Here is a 17,767-nt window from a genome sequence, read left to right as displayed (position 1 = left end):
CCCGGCGTGGGAGCACCAGCCGCCGCACGGGGCCCAGCTCCCGGCGTGGGTGCACCAGCCGCTGCACGGGGCCCAGCTCCTGGCGTGGACACCAGGCCAGCCGCCCCACGGGGCCCAGCTCCCGGCATGGACACCAGGCCAGCCGCCCCACGGGGCCCAGCTCCCGGCGTGGACACCAGGTCAGCCGCCCCCCGGGGCCCAGCTCCTGGCGTGGATACCAGGCCAGCCGCCCCACGGGGCCCAGCTCCTGGCGTGGACACCAGGCCAGCCGCCGCACGGGGCCCAGCTCCGGCCCGTCCTGCACGAATGAAACCCCAGCCATCCCGTTGCAGGGGGCCCATTGACTGTTCTGCCCTGGGGCCCGGAATTGCTGTCAGGGAGCCAGGAGAGGCACCTGCGGGTTTTCAGAGCAGGAACAAGTGCCTGCAAAATTTCCCTTAGCAGCCCCAGGAACAACGTGTGCCTATTAGCTTACTGGCACCGCAGTGGTGTTGCCTTGGCAGGGGCGATCACAGCACATGAAGCAATAAATCCAAGGTGAACAGGAGGTCAGGAAATTACAGATTCTTGCCTCATCGAGAGCCCGCCCCCTCCCCTTCCAGCGTGTCGGTTTTTTTGCTAGTGAATCCAAGTGTTTTCAGCAACATCAGAAAATCCGCACCCTCTCCCTCTCCCTCAATCAAGCAGCTCCCTGGGCGGGCATGCACCAATTGGCCAAGAGGGGATTCTCGGAACTGAAGGGAACCTGCCTCCTCCAGGAAAGCCCGAGGGCTTTCACAATCCATCACAGGCCACCTTGCATAAGGGACCAGAGGAGGCAGCGCATAAAAGGGCTTCCCCTAAGGCCACAGGGCTACATTCCCAGCTCACACTCCAAGGCCTAGGATCGAGGATGGAGAGCTGCTGGGGAGTCCTGATGATGCTCGGGGTGGCCGTAGCAACCACCACATCACCTCCTCCGCAGCAGCAGATGCTGAGCCACGAAGAGGCTGTTTCCCTGGCCATAGACCTCTACAACCAAGAGCCACACATAGACTTTGCCTTCCGACTCTTAGAAGCAGAAGCCCAGCCTGACTGGGTAAGTACCTGGGGACATATGTAGTAACTGCTGTTGGATATCAGAGACCAAGCCTTGGGACCCTGAGTTGTGACAGTCCCCTAAATGTATAGGCCATCCTAACCCCCTTTTTGGCTTGTAGATAGGGCCGGCTAGTTACAACACAGAAACTCCTTGCTTCCTGCGAACAACTGGCCGCACTTCAAATGCCGCATCATAGATCAGCCTCTCATTTTGATTTAATGAGATAGGTGGGAATGGTCCAGCAGGCCCCCTCTTGATTTCACCCCCCTACACCCGAGCACATTAAAACGGTGCACCTGCTGCTCTCGCTGGACTTCAGCAGACGTTGGGGGTGGCTCCTAACTCCAAGGATCAGGCCAGTTGTGTCGGCTGTTAAGTGGAGCAGGCACGTACTGGCTGTGTGACAATAGCCAATGAAAAATCAGAAGGATGCTGAGTCTGGAAGTTTTCCTGTGGGGGTGGAATAAAGGTCTGGGTAGATCCTGGGGCTCCGAGCAGAGGTAAAATCCCACTCTCAGCTAGCAAGTGGAGTGACCTACTGCTGGGCCACTCCCACTGCCTAGGGATTTGAGGAGCAGGTTTGGATTGTTAAGGCTTCAGCGGGGGAGTCTCTCTAAGTCCCAAGACAGAGGTTAGGGTTACGACAACCCTGTGTGATGGTTACAGTGAGAGATGAGTTAGTGATCGGTTTAGGTCTTGGGCTCTGATTTACAAACTGGTTTACAAACTTTGCAATCTTGCCTGATTTTTCCAGTCTGGGTCAGGTTCCCTTTTCTATACGTGCACATAGCCCTTTGTTAGTAGTCATATATGCAAAGGCGGAAGGAAACCATAATGTGACTACATTTAGAACCCTAGACCCATCGGGTTACAAGGGACTGCAAGGGTGATCTAGTCCAGCCCCTGCCAAAACGCAGGATTTGTTGTGCCTAAACCATCCCAGCCAGGTGGCTAGCTAGCCTCCTTTTGAAAACCACCATTGCTTCTTTTCTGTGTTTGCACACTGCCTAGCACAATGGGGTCTTGGTCCCCGAGTGGGGCTCAGAGGTGCCATGCCAATTATAATCAGAGGTGGCTTATGTCTCATTGTGTAATTAACGGGCAATGAATAAGCTAGAGAAGTCTTATTCACATATCCTTAAACCATGTGCAACAATGTGATTTATTTTCAATGTACAGCTAGCGCCCGATTGAATGCTGACAGGTACCGCAAAAGCTTGTTTCTCTCACCCACAGAAGTTGGCTCAATAAAAGATATTACCCCCCCCCCCCCGCACCTCGTCTCTCTAAGATAACCTCAATTGCAATAGCGCCCTTTGCCGTGTATTAGTTACCTGCCAGCAGAGGAATTTCCTGCTGCACGCACTGGAGAGGTTAATTTAGCAGAGCATCTCAATGACGAGAGTGAATGCTCCCTAGCAGATAAATGCACATTGGAGCATTGCTACTGACCAGCGCAGAGTTAATGCCATGTTTTAATTTCTTCTCAGGCTGCGACCAATGAAACCCTCCAGCTGCTGGAGTTCACAGTGAAAGAGACCGAGTGCCCCGTGTCTGAGAACCTGCTCCTTGATGAATGTGACTTCAGGAGCAACGGGGTAAGGAGATGCTCTGTGTTTTGAAGTGTTCCGTTTCCTCCTCCTAAGGATTGGGAACAGGACTGGGTTCTTGATGTCCATCCATTCTCGTTATTCCTAAATTCTATCTGGTCTCCCAGGGAGCATCTGGGAGAGCCCCATAAACTGCAGCCTTCCGCAGCTTTGTGTTTGAGGCAGAGAGGTCCTGAGCCCTGATGGATTCAGATCAGAATCCAAACTTTTCCTCAGTTAAAGGGGGCTGGGATAAAGTACTAGGTTCAGGCTGGTCATTTTGGCCCAGGTAAACAACCCCCTCCAGAAGCCAGCACACCCGTGACAAACACAACGTTCTAAGGCTGCCGGCTGCACCCTGTCCTAGCTGTGTGGCAGCCTCCCCAGGGACCCTCGAGATGGCTGCACCTGTAGGATGAGAAGGAGCAGTTCCAGGAGAGGGAGGATGGGCGTGTGGTGAAGAGCACTGGACACGGACGCAGGAAACCTACGTTTAATTTCTGGCTCTGCCATAGAACACCCTGTGCATCTGGGCAAGTCCCAGCCTCTCTGGGCCCCAGCTCCCCACCTGTCAAACAGGGAATATCCCTTCTCCCATCCCTTGTCTCTTTGTGGGTGTCTGCCTGTGGCTCTCGCATCATACTACTACGACCTAGCTCCTACACCGCACTTCTCAGCCGGAGATCTCAAAGCTCTTCCCGGTCTTTAATGTAGTTATCCTCAGAGAAGTGTTATCCCCAATTTACAGACACAGGGAGACTCAGTGACATGCCCCAGGGAACTGAACCCTGGTATCCCTAGTCCAAGGGCAGTCCTTAATTGCTGGACCAGCCATCCTCTGTGGCAACCTCTATCTCGGCTGGGCTCTCTAGGCGCTACCATAAGGCAAATAATAAGTAACAATAATTCCAGCTGAAGGCACTTAACGAAAAGGCCCTAAAGAGAGCCAGGCCTTCCAATCCTGTTGTCCTCAGGACTCTAGACAGCAGGCAGCGTGACTGCGGGTCCCGGAGGCCGACAGAGTGGCCATGCTTGACAGCTTTAGCGGCTCCTCTTTAACGAGTCTCTCTCCCGAGCAAGAAACCGGGGGCATTTCAGAGAGATTTCACTGCAGCTCAAGAACTGAAATTCTGGAGTGTTCCCCCCTCCGGCCCCTCTCCCTTTGATATGTACCCATGGCCCCTGTGAGCGTCCCTGGAGATGTGGCTTCATATCGAGGGAAGAATGCATCCCCTCCTTGAGCTGCACGTGACACATTATCTGTGGCGATTCACTTGACTACTGATCCTGGTCCCAGCAGGCAGCTAGGACAGGGCGTAGCGGGCAGGCCGTAACCCCCCCGCATGACCACTCTAAGACAACCTGCAGCCCTTCCTTAGACGAGATGTCTCCCAAGAGTCCTGGGAACAAGACCTGTCTCCTCTGGGACGTGTTAACAACAGAGGGACATCAAACACCAGAACACCTGGAACGGACCAGACACTTTGCTAAACGTCCCCTGCTCAGTCCCATGGGGGTTTGGTTCCACTACCCACCTCTCCGCTGGAAATAAACCGATGGGACGTCCTGTGACACTGATCTGTCTTCTCCTCTTTCCTCCCTTGCAGGTGGTGAGAGCGTGCTCAGGAACCATCTCCACTGAGCCAGAGGCCCCCTTGGTTCTGCTCACCTGCGACACGGTAGCTCAGGAGGTGAGCTTTCCATTCGGCTGGTGTGGGGCAGACTTGGGCTGGGTCAGAGAGTCCCCACTGTAATGCTATCCCCAGGATGGCTGCCCAAGGGCATGCGCTTGGGGCATAGTCACAAGAGAGGCTCTGGCCCAGTCTGATTGGCCATTGTATTTTGCAGCCCCTCCTCCCACTGCTTCATAAGGAGTCCGACACTCCCCATATTTTGCAGGATTGAGGGGTGGGCACAGGGTTTGGAAAGTCAATGCTAGTGATAGTACCTGGCTCTTCTATAGCACCTTGCATGTTCAAAGCACTGTCCAGATGTGAACATTGAGGAATATTATGGGATAGAATCCCTGATTCCAACACAGGACTTCTCTAAATAGACATAGGGGCCTGCTGCATGGCTTCTCTTCCCCATAGCAGGTCCCTCCCCGCTATAGAGAATCCATGCACTGCAGGTAACATGCACAACACCACATCTCCCACACTTGGGGGGAACTGGGTTAGAACCACCACCACCAGGTCCCTTAGCTCCAAACACACAGGCCTTGGCCTCTTGAGCCAGAGGAGACCTCCCTTAGCTAGTGGCAATACTAGGTCTCTTCTCCTTCTTATAGGCCAAGCCACTAGGGGACACCATCTCACAAACACACACGGAGCTGGAATATTACACCACACAAGTGGGCCAACACAGCCAGATCCTGCACAGCAATAAGAGGGAATATAGGGCCCAGATGAGAGGTTTATGCATCAGCTACTGGTGAAGGATTAGTGAAGCAGATGAAGCGATGCTCTTAGTACCAGACTTCCCAGGTTCAGTTCCTGCTCTCAGCTCAAGCAGGACAATTCTGCTACATTCTTAAAAAAGGGGAGTCCGAACACCGTATCTAAATGGAGATTTCCCCCACATTGCAAGACGAAACATGCAAGAGCGGGGCAGGTGTAAGGGAAGGCAAACCCTGCCCTTGCAGAGCAGATGCCAGTCTCCCAGGAAATGCTCACTGGCTTTTCTCTCTTTCTAGCGTACTCGTGTCAGGAGGTCCATATTCAGAAAACTCAGGAGGAAAATCAAAAAGGGTCTTAAGAAAGGGATCCAGCACCTCCTGGCTGGTGGAAGACAAGGCCTACCCCAAGGAGGGAGACCAGGAATGATATAGAGAGCCATGGGCTGCCACTCCACTGAACCTGACAGCAGCTCTCCATAGACCCACACTGGACGAACAAGAGGCCTGAAGAATCACATCTGACCATCTTTGGGCAAACTCCTGCCAGTGATAGCTGGGTTGTTAATTCCATGTGGTTCATTATGCGCGTTACAATAAAGTGTGGTGGCGTTTTAATTTGTAAAGTATTTGCCGTTGTCTCTTTACATCCCAGCACCGAGCTGTGCTTTCCCATCTGTGCTGGGGAGGGACAGATGACACACTCAGGTGGGGATTTGAACCTAAGGAAGGAACCTGTCCTTATTAGCAAATGAAAAACACCAGGCAGGATCGGTCTCCATTCCTCACCGAGGTTGCTAGGAAAGGAGCTCTCCAGCTGAGCTCAGAGCAATGGAGTTGCTGATTAGACTGGTGTACACGATGCAGCAAAGCAAAGGAGGCCCCTCCTCTTTGAAAGGGAAAAGACAAGGTGCATTGGTGAGCGCACACGAGCGTAACCAAAGGGGTGTTGGGGAGGGCGCAAGCCACCAGTCTGACATGACAGCTCACAGCTGATCACACATACAACGTAACCGATATCTTTATTACAGCACAAAGCTGCCCCCAACACAAACACAGCCAATGCTTTTTGCTATACAATAAATCAGACGAGACACAGATGGGGGCAAATTTTCAACAGCGCCTAAGTCACTTAGGAGCCCAAGTCTCACTGATTGACACCAAAATGGGACTTAGACGCTTTTGAAAATTTTGCCCTGGATCTTCAATATTGGCAGTGCTTACATTCTCTGGGGGAAAACGACCGATTATATGCTATGATCAAGGAATGCAATTGAATAAGTCTATGTAGGGCCGGGGAGGAACGAGGCTATACTGCATTGGTGCTTATTTCTATAGAGGATCGTGCGATTGTGCAGAAGAAGGCTTAAAAATAGTGTTAAACTGAGTGTTTTGCTGAAAAAGGGAAAAGGTTACAAGGGGAGGGCAGCTCCAAACTAGAGCACTAGGGGGCACTGTTTACTGTAGCTCCGCACTGACCAGCAGCCCCACTTGGAGCAGGTGCGGGGCCAGAGAAGCTGACCTGGGGACGTATGTAGACAGTAGTATATGCAGAGTATCAGCAAGGGCGTCGGGGAGAGGACGGGGGAGATTGAGCCTTTCAACATGACTGGAAGCCTTTTCCCCTTCACGGATTAAGCTGTTGGACAGTCCAAAGGAGACTCAGAGGGCAAAGCAAAGCTGGAAAGGGCTCTGTCTGAGAAGGCGGCCCTGCCATGGGGAGTTACTGGGGCACCAGGAGAAACCACAGCAGGTGGTAGTTTCTGTCTTATTGGAATGAAGTTCTGCTCAGCTCCTCACTCAAGGATTTCTGGCTCTGTCTATTCCTCTCAGCCTTCCCTTCAGAACAGCTTCATGCAGCACGTCCCTTCCCTGCAGAGCCTCTGGCCGTGCAAGATTCTGCTTTGCTTTTCCCCTCTGCTTATCATAGAGGAGTGGTACCTAGGGAAATGCTTGACTCCCTACTGCCAGCCCCAAGCGTTCCAAAACCATAGGTCAAGGGTCCCAACAATCGTGAAATGGACTTAGCAAATCACAAGGCTTTAAAGCTACTATCCTTGGAGTTCTTTTATTCGCCTTTTGATTTCTGAGCCTCAGGGCACCACGATTTCAAGCTTTTTTCTCCCACCCACAAGGGCTAGAAGCCTGCTTTTATAGATTTAAAATGAAAAGCCCAGATTCTCGCGTCATCACATGACTCCAGGAGCTGGGTCTGTAAGAAAAGCACCAGCTGTCGTGACACTTGCAATAAGACCACGAGAGTTGGCCAGTAACTGTGGGAGTAACCATCCCCAGGCTCCCTACCTTGGGACTGGGCCGAGCCTTTGGTATGATGGTGCACCTCACATGAAGCTCCATCTCTTCCCAGCATTCTCATGTGTCACCCCTTTAGTCATGGGCTCAGAATCCAACTAAGGCCAAGATTTTCAAAACTGTCTAGCAATTTTGGGGTGTTCCGTTTCACACACCTTAAAACAGGCCTGGCTTTCAGAAGACAGGTGCTCAGCACCTGCAGAAAATCAGGCCCCATTAAAGCATCTCAGATTTGGCACCTGAAAATGAAGGCACCAAAATGCCTAAATCTTTGGCAACTCAAGCAAAGGAGGCCCCGTAAGAACAGCTGTCTCTGGAAGGGAACCTGGCAGGCAGCCGGAGGGGATGGATATAACATGTCTCAGGTCTGCAAGCGAGGGGCAACTCCGCCACACACTTCAGTCCTTGTTGCGGCTTAGTGGAGAATATCAAAACAAAAAGGCTTCCCCCATTTTGCAAAGGCTTTTTGAGGCCTGCCTCTCAGTCATCCCAAAGCAAAGCAAAAAAACCAGTGAAAGAGACTAGCCAGGAATAACGTGGACCCAAAAGCTCTCAAATTATCTGTCGGATGAGATGGTGGCGTGGCAGGAAAGCAAACAGGGCTTTTGAAGACGATGGCAGCTCCCTAATTCGACATCAGGCAGACTGTGCTTTAGCCTTCTTCTGGTGCTGTCAGGGCCGCGGTAGAGAAAGACGACGGAAAGTACTCGACAGTCACTTTGGGGACGGACTGGGCCTTGGGTTTTGGTTTCTTGCTGTTTTTTTTCGCCCGCTGGAATTCAAAGGGATCAGAAGGATCAATATTTCTCCCCCAGGGTCCGGTTTCTATTTCATAGTTTTCAACCAAACCATCCATCTACCCAGTTAGCTCATGATTGCCTCCTGCTGGAATGAATGGGAAATAATTTCCCAGGCCCTTGCCCAATCCTGAGTGGTTCCTGGATTGAAACCAATTCTATCCTTGGCCTCACCTCTGGGGCTGCAGCCACCTCTCTGAAGACTGGACAGGGTCATTCATCTTAACCCTGATTCTACCTCCTCCAGCCATGGTCAGAGTGAAGGATGGAGGAACCTATGGTGACTCATTCCTGCATTTCCCTCCCCTCTCACACCAGAGAAAGGAAAACCCAGTCCCACAGGGACATGCGCTGCCGTCAGAGTTAATGAGCAAACTCCACTGAAGCCCACAGGAGCTGCAGATTGAGGGCAGAATATGGGTCTCTGTCTTGGGAGTGACTAATATCCAGACATCTGGTGGGCCCACGATGCAGCTACACATCTCTACATAGGTCTAAGGCCTTCAGAGTGGGCCCAGCAGCACCATGTGTAACCATGGGGACTGCTATAGCTTCCTCCTTCTGGTGGCCCCATATGTTTAAAGAAAAGTTTCCATGTAGGTTTGTCCGAGGATGAGATGACCAATAGCCAGCCAAAGAAAACACGGAATGATTGCCTCATTGACCCATGTTGGTTCTGTATCAGTCTCCTCTAGGGACAGTCAAGGGACAACACAAACCACTGTAACTTCATTACCATGGGGGCAGAGTGTGCCTGGCTCCGTGACCCCAATGGAGCACGCCTACCTAGACAGGTAACAGCTCACCTGCTCCTGGGTGCACTTCACAGATGTCAAAGGTGCCTCTTGTATGAAGTCAAGAACTGACACGTTGGCGGAACAATCCCTTTTCATCTGGGGAGAGAGCGAGGGAGAAGTACTTCAGTGAGGGTATCTGAGGAGCCCCGTTTCAAAGCTTCATGGAGTGTAGTTTTGCAATTGTTTTCAACTCAGAGGAAGCCTCCAGTGACAGTAATAATCATGGTGAATATACACTAAGTAACACTGTAATACAGAACACCCGAACTGAGGGCAGGGCCCCATCGTGCCAAGAGCTGAACAGACATATCGCAAAGGACAGTTCCTGCCCCAAAGAGCAGGACTCGCAATCTACGTAAAGAATTATGTCTGAACTAGAAACATTGGCTGTTAAACAGTGAGCTCATCTCTAGAGTTGTGCAAATAACTGATTTGTCAGTTCAGTGGCTGAATCAAAGTTTTTTCCTGAGTTGTTCCATAGCAAATTTAAAAAAAAATTTTTTTTGGTGAAATAAAAGGATCAGAAAAATTGCACATCAGGTCAAATGAAGCGTTTTGTTTGAGTTTTTCACCTGGTTTAATAAAAATGAAGTAAAATTCAAACCAAAAGGTGGTTTAGGATCATAAATACAAAACGTTTTGACTTTTTTGGAATTGTTTTTTTCCCAACTGACTCCATTTGCTGAATTCGACACAAATTCACAAAGTGTTTCCCTCGACCCAAATTTGTGTGAATAAAGTTCCTTTAGAAAAGTGTTCTCCAACTCTGCTTTTGTCAACCTCTGCTCTAGCAGCGTTATCTTACCACCCCACTATTCTACTGAAACAGCTCCAAGCTACACTTCCCACTATTTCGCTATATTCACCGTGATCAGTAGCGACCATGTCTACCTCAGCTGAAGCAGCCATTTCACAGAGAGAACACTTTGGAATTCAGCCCCTGTTTGGAGGCTGGTTTTCCAGGGTTGCTGTGCGGTTGGTTTTATTAAGGAGCATAACTTATCTGACCACAAACGGGGCAATGCTGGTTTTTTGTTTATTAAAATGGGAACTATGTTTTTGGAGTCCTGTTCTACCTAGGGTGACGAGATGTCCCAATTTTATAGGGACAGTCCTGATATTTGGAGCTTTTTCTTATACAGTCACCAATTACCCCCCTCCCCTGTCCTGATTTTTCACACTTGCTGTCTGGTCACCCTAGCTCTACCTCGTACTGCTGGAGATGGAGCCTTCTTGCCTGAATTGTTAATTTCTTTGCAACAACATTTAAGATGATTCAGATCATTTTCCTCCCTGCAGTATCTGCAGTGATTAGGAATGCCTTGTAGCTTACGGCAATAGATCCTTTGCAAAGCAACGTCTTCTTGAAGCCACTAGAGACGCTGCAACATTTGGCTTAAACACATCACTAGCTGTAAGGTCTGTGGCAGGTGTAATTCTCTGGCAATGCCAGACAGCCCCCGGCGGGTGTTGTTCTGAGGCAGGTTTGAGCACAGCAGGGGGAGTCTATTTTTTGTCACCGCCCAAAGTCCTTGGCCAAAGTATAATCAAGGTCCAGACTCCAGAGAAGAAAACAACACTAATGATTTTGGAGTCTGTTCAAAATCATCTGGTGGTTGGGATTTGGCCTGCGGTTCTCCTATTGACTACCCCTGGAGTACAGGACCCTAAAGAGTCCACAGCTCAAAGCTAAAGGGCAGGCGGCTTTGACAGTGAATACACTCCCGGCTCAGCACCAGTGCCCACCGAGGATACAAACTACACATGCACAAAAGAAAGGTTCTGCAGCACCAGTGGATTCAACCATGTTCCCTAGAGGTGACCACCACAAAAAACCCTACCCCTGGAACAGTCAACCTTGCAGACACAGGCCAGTGGCTGAAGAGGGCTGGACACCGATTTCCTCCTTCCTTCATTGGCGCTATGCGCAGAGGGTCAGGAGAACTGACTTCTTTTCTGCCACGGCTCGGCTGGGTGACCATGGGCCAGTCGCTACCCCTCTCTGTGTCCATTTGCCCTGCTATCCTTTCTCTGTCTTAGCGCCTTACATGGCAAGCTCTTGGGGGCAAGGACTGACTTTATGTACAGCACCTAGCACACTGGGGCCCCGATCGCAGTTGGGGCCTCTAGACAGCACCATAGTACAAATAAACTCACCAGCCCTACATTCACTTGCTTACTAAAATAACGGCAGGGCTAGAAAGCCTGGGAAGGAGACCCTCTTGTGCATGCAAATAAGAACACAGGCCCGGGAGGGCAAATCATAGAAGATTAGGGTTGGAAGAGACCTCAGGAGGTCATCTAGTCCAACCCCCTGCTCAAAGCAGGACCAACCCCAACTAAATCATCCCAGCCAGGGCTTTGTCAAGTCTGACCTTAAAAACCTCAAAGGAAGGAGATTCCACCACCTCCCTAGGTAACCCATTCCAGTGCTTCCCCACCCTCCTAGTGATGTGTTCCCCTGCCACATCAATCTGCTTGGGTCAAAGCCCAGGGCCACCATCGTGCGGCAGTACCAACCCCACACACTTCCTCTCTGAGGCTGTTTTACCAAGACATGAAGATAGCATATGGCCAAGCAAAACATTTACAGGGATGTTTTACATATAACTACAGCCACTGGCATGCAAACACCTCCCCGGCCTCCTAAAACGGGGAGGAGCATCAGGATGGGGCATGATGGATATGGCGGGGCATGAACATCTTGCTGTGACTGGAACCACATGAAGTGGGGGCAGGTTTGGTTGGCAGGGGGCTGCGCCCAGAGTTTCCCTCTGAATTTCTGATTTGATCAAATGCTGCTGAACCTGCCAAAGTTTCCATCCAACAAAACCCATTGGTTGTCCCAGATTCCCCGTCACATGACCCAGGCACGCTGGAGACAACTAGGAACAGAGCTGTGCCCAGTGAAACCCAAAACCCGATGATCTGCCCCTGATTTCATTTATAGTTCAGCAAAACTCTAGTCATGCTGTAATGCCAGGTCAGCGGGAGTGGCAGACTGTTGGGATACTCCATGGCTGAGGCTGCACGTAAGCCTCCCTTCACCTTCAGAGCTTTCTGAGTTATAGCAACAACCACAGTGACAATGTGTGTATGTAAATGTCTAGCTCAGATGAGCAAGAGATCCCAAACTAGAACAGGGAAAAAACTGAATCGTACAGAGGGGCGAGCGGGAACTTTTGTTCTCCCAGCCCCATGACAAAAAAACAAGGGCACATTCAATGACATTTAAAAGGCAGCACAAGGATTTGTTACCCTCACACAACAGCCTGTGGAACTCACTGCCACAAGACATCCCTGAGGCCAAGAGCTTTGCAGGATTCAAAAAAGGGATTATACATTTATATGGGTAATTAGGATTTCCAGAGTTATAGTATTAAAAACAGACAAGAGTTTTGGAAGGGATATGAACCCTCATGCGTCAGGGCTCAAGCCAATCTCTGCTGGGGGTCAGGAGGAAACTTCCACTGGGGGGCTTTGTGCACCTTTCTCTGAATCAGCTGGCACCTGCCACTGTTGGAGACAGGACTAGACAGACTCGGGGTCTGATCCAGGCTGGCAGCTGCTATGTCCCAATGCTCCCAGTGAGAAAGGGGATGGTTTCAACAGACATGCCAAACCCGTGAAAAAAACGCAAAAATTGGGCTTGTTTTTGGCTTAATTGGCTTGTGAGTTGCTTGTTGGCTAATTTCTGGCTTGTAGCTTGTTGCTTCTTTTTTATATCAGCTCCCGGGAAGCAGGGGCCAGGGGCAAGCAGGGACATGGGGGAGAGAGTCGGGGTGCACAAAGGGCCCACCACAGTCCAAGACTGCACTCCGGGAGTGGGGGGGATCTAGACACACAGATGTTGGGGTTCTCAGGGATTGGCTTGTTTTGGCCTTGGTTTGAAATGGGACTAGCTTGATTTTTGGCTTCGTGTGAAAGTTGGGGTGCTTATTTACTGCATGAAAGTTGGCAACTGTGTTTCACACCTACCCCATTTGGCCGATATCTGCAGTCCTCAAGGCGGTAGCTAGCCACGCTTTTCCAGCAGTTCGTCTCTTTGATGGTGAAGTTGATGCTGAAGTGCGTGCCCCAGTCAAATTGCTACAGGTACAAGGACAAATCTTTTAATGGCGTCACCAAGCAATGCCTAGTGCACAAGCCACGGCTCCCAGGCATCCGCTACCTGCCTGCTTGCGTCAGGAAAGCCACTTGCTTTTCGAAGAGCATAGCAACCCCACAGGGGGCTTTAAGGAGACCAACAGCTACTCCTGTGTGCAGTCAGGCGTCCATGATCTCTGGGTGCGTTTCTAATGGTGCACGCTCGTGCTCTCTTAACACGGTGGTCTTAGGCCAACGTGGTAGCATAGGGACCTGCACCACACACTCCCCTTGGTCACCAGCCATCCCTGCTTTCCCATCTGGAGCCCTGCCTGACTCCAGTCACGGTGGCTCAAGACGGATGGAGTTCCCGCACTGCCAGGGGCATGCACAATGTGGGGCAAGAAAGGACACAGGCCCTGCCCCGCCCAATAATTATCAGGGGCACAGATCTCCTCCAGCCACGGCCCGGGGGAGGGGGAGAGCGAGCTCCTTCGACCCCAGGTCTCGGCGGGGGAACAGAACGTGCCTACCCAAGAGGAGTCTCTCACACTCCCACGCAGGCCCCTGCTCACTGCCCTTCCTCCCCCGGCACCTCCTGGCGTCCTGTGGCGTGTGCTGGGGCATGGGTCAGGCCAGGCCACCACCGAGCGACACACACTGGTGGATGAGGCTAGGGAGCAGCAGCAAGGCATCCACTGAAGGTGAAATTCCCCCGTGAGCGAGTACCCGCACCGGCATCTGTGCCACTTGCCTCCTGCCCAAACCCTATTTGGAGGATTTAAATCAGGGGTGGGCAAACCCAAGCGCCACATCTGGGTATGGAAATTGTATGGCAGGCCGTGAATGCTCATGAAATTAGGATTGGGATGTGGGAGGGGGTGAGGGCTCTGGCTGTGGGTGCAGGCTCTGGGATGGGGCCAGAAACGAGGAGTTCAGGGTGCAGGAGGGGGCTCCGGACTGGGAAAGGGAGTTAGGATGTGGGGGGTGGGGGTGAGGGTTCTGGCTGGGGGTGCGGGCTCTGGGGCATAGGCGGGTGCTCCGGGCTGGGACCAAGGGGTTCAGGAGGGGGATATGGGCTGGGGTAGGGGTGCAGCGGGGGGGGTCAGGGCTTCGGCTGTGGGGTGCAGGAGAGTGCTCCAGGCTGGAACCAAGGTATTCAGAGGGCAGGAGGGGGATAAGGGCTGGGGCAGAGGGTTGGGGCCCAGGAGGGGGTCGGGGTGCAGGCTCCCGGTGGCGCCTACTTCAAGCAGCTCCCAGAAGCACTGGCATGTCACTCCTCCGGCTCTTATGTGGAGGCATGCCTAGGTAGCTCTGCATGCTGCCCTGTCCGCATACGCTGCCCCCACAACTCCCACTGGCCACAGTTCCCAGCCAGCGAAACTGTTGGGGAGGCGCTTCGGGTGGGGGCAGCGTGCAGAGCCCCCTGGCTGCCCCTACACATAGGAGCCAGAAAGGGGACATGCCGCTGCTTCCGGGAGCCACGCAGAGCCACGTCATGCACAGAGCAGGGCAAGCCCCCGACCCCCTGTGGGAACTCAAGGGCCAGATTAAAACATCTGATGGGCTGGATGTGGCCCGCAGTTTGCCCACCTCTGATTTAAATGGTGCATAGGTCTGTGACCAGGGGTGAACTTCACCCAGCAACAGGAGGGGCACTTGCAGGCAGCTGGCACATTGGGGCAGGGGGCTTGTTGTGGGTATGGAGAGATGGGGAAAGAAACAGATGGCACCTGGCTCATTCTGATTCACAGATGGCCCTGCCGAAACTGGGACTGGCCCTAGCTGGGAGTGTAAATGCTCCCGTCCTCCAGTGGTTGGGGGTTGATTTATTTGGGTTTCCTCCTGTAAAATAACCCTTGGTCAAATAGCAACATTCAAGATCGGTGTAACAGAGATTTCACCATTGAGGGAAGTTGTCCCCCTGCACACGCACATTATAATCTCTCCTCTCATTCTCAGCTCTGCTGTCCCCTCCACCAAGCCGGTTCTGCAGCAGCCCGTGGGTAGGAGTGACCAGCACACAGAGACACTGGCTGAGGCTGACCTGGCCCAAACAGAAACTGCATTTCCAAGCAGCTGTTTACACTGGCAGCATTGGCTGGTAGGCAGAGCAAGGGCCTGGAAGTCAGGACTCCTGGATCCCACCCCAGCCCCTTCACTTGTTCTGTGACTGAGTTCAGGCCAAGCTGTTTCACTTCAGTGCCTGTTAGTTTGTAAAGTAGTGATGGTACATACAGGAGTCAGACATACAGTAAAGTTCTGTGCTGAAGAGCGTCTATGTGACAACAACAGCTCCCTCCCGTTTGGAGTCACAGCTGCTGTGATAGAAATACCTCTTCCTTACGCTTACTCCTAGCCTTGCAGAGCTGACATGGGGGAGTGGGGAGTGAGCTGCAGTCCCCTCCTCCTCAGAGGGGTCTTGGGATGCACAAGGGCCACTCAGCCACATCTGGGCAAGCCTTTCGGAGCCCATGGGGCTTGAGCGGGTGGCACGGAGTAGCCAGATGGGGACTTATAGCATCTGGGTTACAGGTCACACAGAAGAAGGAAAGCAGCCAGCTTGAGTCTCAGAACTCAGGCTGAGGGGCAGGGCTGGGAGATGGATTTCTTTATCTTTTTTAAAGAGAGCACTGCAACCAGTACCGGGAAGTGTGTGTTCTGAATTGGAGCAATAAGGAGAGGCAGAGGCAATCTAGAGGCCAAATTATGTTTTATCTCAATTAGTTGGGATCTTGAGCAATCCTCTTGTGCAATCTTTCTTTACAGTTGACGGAATGTGTTGGCTATTTTCCCTCCCGTCCTTTCTCGATTACAGTCCCTTCACTCTCTGATCATTTCTCTATTCCTGTCACTTCACCTTGTTTGCCTTAATATGCTCTCTGGATGTTTTAGTTTACAGTCATTTTCTTCCTTTTCCTACAGCTCCCTTCCCCACCACTGGCTCCCCATATACTGTGTCCCTTCTTTTCGGATGCCAGTTGCTGCCTTGCTTGCTACTGCCCCCTCCCCTCCCCCCTGCTCTAGGCAGCCTCCCTCCAGACTCCACCAGCTGTTTCCACTGCTCTGTTTGGCCAGCTCACAACAGTGCTCTGTGTTTCGGGGAGGGGGGGGCGTGGAGGGTGATCCCTGCTCTCCCCTGCTGGTTTTGATCCCCACCCCGATGCACCAAAAAAGATATTCCACGAGTCAAGCTCACCCCACTTCAATGGCTCCAGAATCTTTAGAGTTCTCTAGGACCCTCCACCCCAGAGCAGCTGTTTTGGGGTCCCCATTAAAAAAAATCCATTCTGAACACAAGGAGGCTGCTTCCGAGCAGCCAACTTGAGTGGTTCCCATTGCTCGTTCGACCCACCAGCCTCCAGCACACTTGGGGATTTGCAGCCCCCTAGATCTGGAGTCCAGGAGAGAGCGAACGCAGAGCCCTGCAGAACCCTCTGCACAGCTCCTCTTCCCAGCAGAGCCACACTGAACTGGTCGGTCCAGCGCTTTGCAAGCCCCAGGGCTAGAGGAGAAGGGCAGCCTAGTTATCTAGAAGAGGCGTTACTAAGGTCTTGTCTCCATGCAAAAGTCACACCAATTTAAAATGAATTTTGAAACCAATTAGGTAAAAGTGGTGCAAACCCACATGGACACAATTTCATTTCAAGGTGGCTTATTTCCATTCAGATTAAATCCATTTCCAGTCTACTTAAAGCTACACTGAAATAAGTGGCCCCCCCATACTGGCTTAAATTCACACCTTCCGTTAAACCAGTTCAACTCCCATGTAGACAAGCTTTGCCCATGGTGGGGAGGGGGCAGAGAATTCAGCAGGAAATCTGGCTTTATATAGGATGTGATTTATAGGCTTCCTATATAGCACTCCTCATTGTACCTTCAGCACCTGCATTCCTGCCTCAGTTCTGTCCCTGGAGTTCTTCCTGCAATTATACATACACTTTAAAAACCTCCCTTCCCCCCACCCCCCCCACACTATGGGCTAAAGTCAATGGGGAAAAGGAGAATCCAAAGCCAATGCGCTCTTACTGTTTTGTGGAAGCTTTTGAGCTTAAACATCCTGAACACTGCCTGCGTTCCAGTTTCTTGATTATAGGCCTCGACCGCAGAACGAGCCACATTTCGGGGGGACAGCAGCTGAGCCTCCAAAAGGGGACTGGCAGCAACGGACACCCCGAGAGACGCCAGCAGGGCCACCAGGAACAGCACCACCGCCATGGCTGCTGCTGCTTCACTGACTCCGGGGGGTGGAATACGCCGACACAGCACTTTATTCCCAGAGTTAAAGACTACCAGGCTAATGGGTCAGTGTCACTGAACTCACTGCATCAAACTTGGCAAGACACGCCCCTTTCAAAAGCAAACCTAAGCCTTAGCAGCACTCTCCGGGCTAAGTTTCAGGATGGTACCACATGTTTAAATGGGACTGATGCTGACTTCGCGGAATCCTAACTCTAAACAGCGATTTCCCAGAATCAGAGCCCAGAAGCACTTAAACAGGGGTATTTATGCAGCTGGAAATAATTCTGGCCTTGGCTAAAGAAAAACAAAACGCAGCCAAACTCTTCTAGGTTTGTTGATGTGCAGCAAAGTTTGTGGGGCTGCTTTTTTCTCCCCTCCCCCCAAGAGAGAAGGTTCCCAGCTGGCCCAAAGCAGACGGGCCGGGAGGCACTGGAAACTCAGACCTCTGTGTGAAGTCATTCCTGTAC

At 51.9% G+C, this 17,767-nt stretch overlaps 2 protein-coding genes across 2 annotated transcripts; one reads left to right on the top strand and one right to left on the bottom strand.

The window, feature by feature from the left end:
- The first annotated feature begins 622 nt into the window (after nucleotides 1-622).
- Nucleotides 623-5,652, top strand: LOC141983381 (cathelicidin-2-like). Its single transcript, XM_074946465.1, has 4 exons — nucleotides 623-1,078; nucleotides 2,572-2,679; nucleotides 4,278-4,361; nucleotides 5,366-5,652. Exons 1-4 carry the CDS (start codon nucleotides 893-895, stop codon nucleotides 5,498-5,500), a joined length of 513 nt encoding a protein of 170 aa, XP_074802566.1. The 5' UTR covers nucleotides 623-892; the 3' UTR covers nucleotides 5,501-5,652.
- Nucleotides 5,653-6,082: 430 nt separating this feature from the next.
- LOC141981828 (cathelicidin-2-like) lies at nucleotides 6,083-17,312 on the bottom strand. Its single transcript, XM_074943460.1, has 4 exons — nucleotides 17,088-17,312; nucleotides 12,951-13,061; nucleotides 8,982-9,068; nucleotides 6,083-8,150 (listed from the first exon to the last, which is right to left on the bottom strand). The coding sequence occupies exons 1-4, from the start codon at nucleotides 17,274-17,276 to the stop codon at nucleotides 8,031-8,033; spliced, it is 507 nt and encodes a 168-aa protein (XP_074799561.1). The 5' UTR covers nucleotides 17,277-17,312; the 3' UTR covers nucleotides 6,083-8,030.
- Between the last annotated feature and the right edge of the window lie 455 nt (nucleotides 17,313-17,767).

This window comes from Natator depressus, chromosome 2 (assembly GCF_965152275.1).
Source record: "Natator depressus isolate rNatDep1 chromosome 2, rNatDep2.hap1, whole genome shotgun sequence".
Lineage (NCBI taxonomy): Eukaryota > Metazoa > Chordata > Testudines > Cheloniidae > Natator > Natator depressus.
The sequence above is the reverse complement of the archived record's forward strand: the minus strand, read 5'-3'. Positions and strand labels throughout refer to the sequence as shown.

Bases quoted from the DNA above. Each gene is read 5' to 3' on its own strand.
- LOC141983381 (XM_074946465.1), top strand. From the start codon at position 893: ATGGAGAGCTGCTGGGGAGTCCTGATGATGCTCGGGGTGGCCGTAGCA. The intron at 1,079-2,571 runs GTAAGTACCTGG...ATTTCTTCTCAG, and splicing joins CAGAAGCCCAGCCTGACTGG to GCTGCGACCAATGAAACCCT. The intron at 2,680-4,277 runs GTAAGGAGATGC...CCTCCCTTGCAG, and splicing joins GTGACTTCAGGAGCAACGGG to GTGGTGAGAGCGTGCTCAGG.
- LOC141981828 (XM_074943460.1), bottom strand. From the start codon at position 17,276: ATGGCGGTGGTGCTGTTCCTGGTGGCCCTGCTGGCGTCTCTCGGGGTG. The intron at 13,062-17,087 runs GTAAGAGCGCAT...TTGTACCTGTAG, and splicing joins TCAAAAGCTTCCACAAAACA to CAATTTGACTGGGGCACGCA. The intron at 9,069-12,950 runs GTAGGTGTGAAA...CTCTCTCCCCAG, and splicing joins GCAGATATCGGCCAAATGGG to ATGAAAAGGGATTGTTCCGC.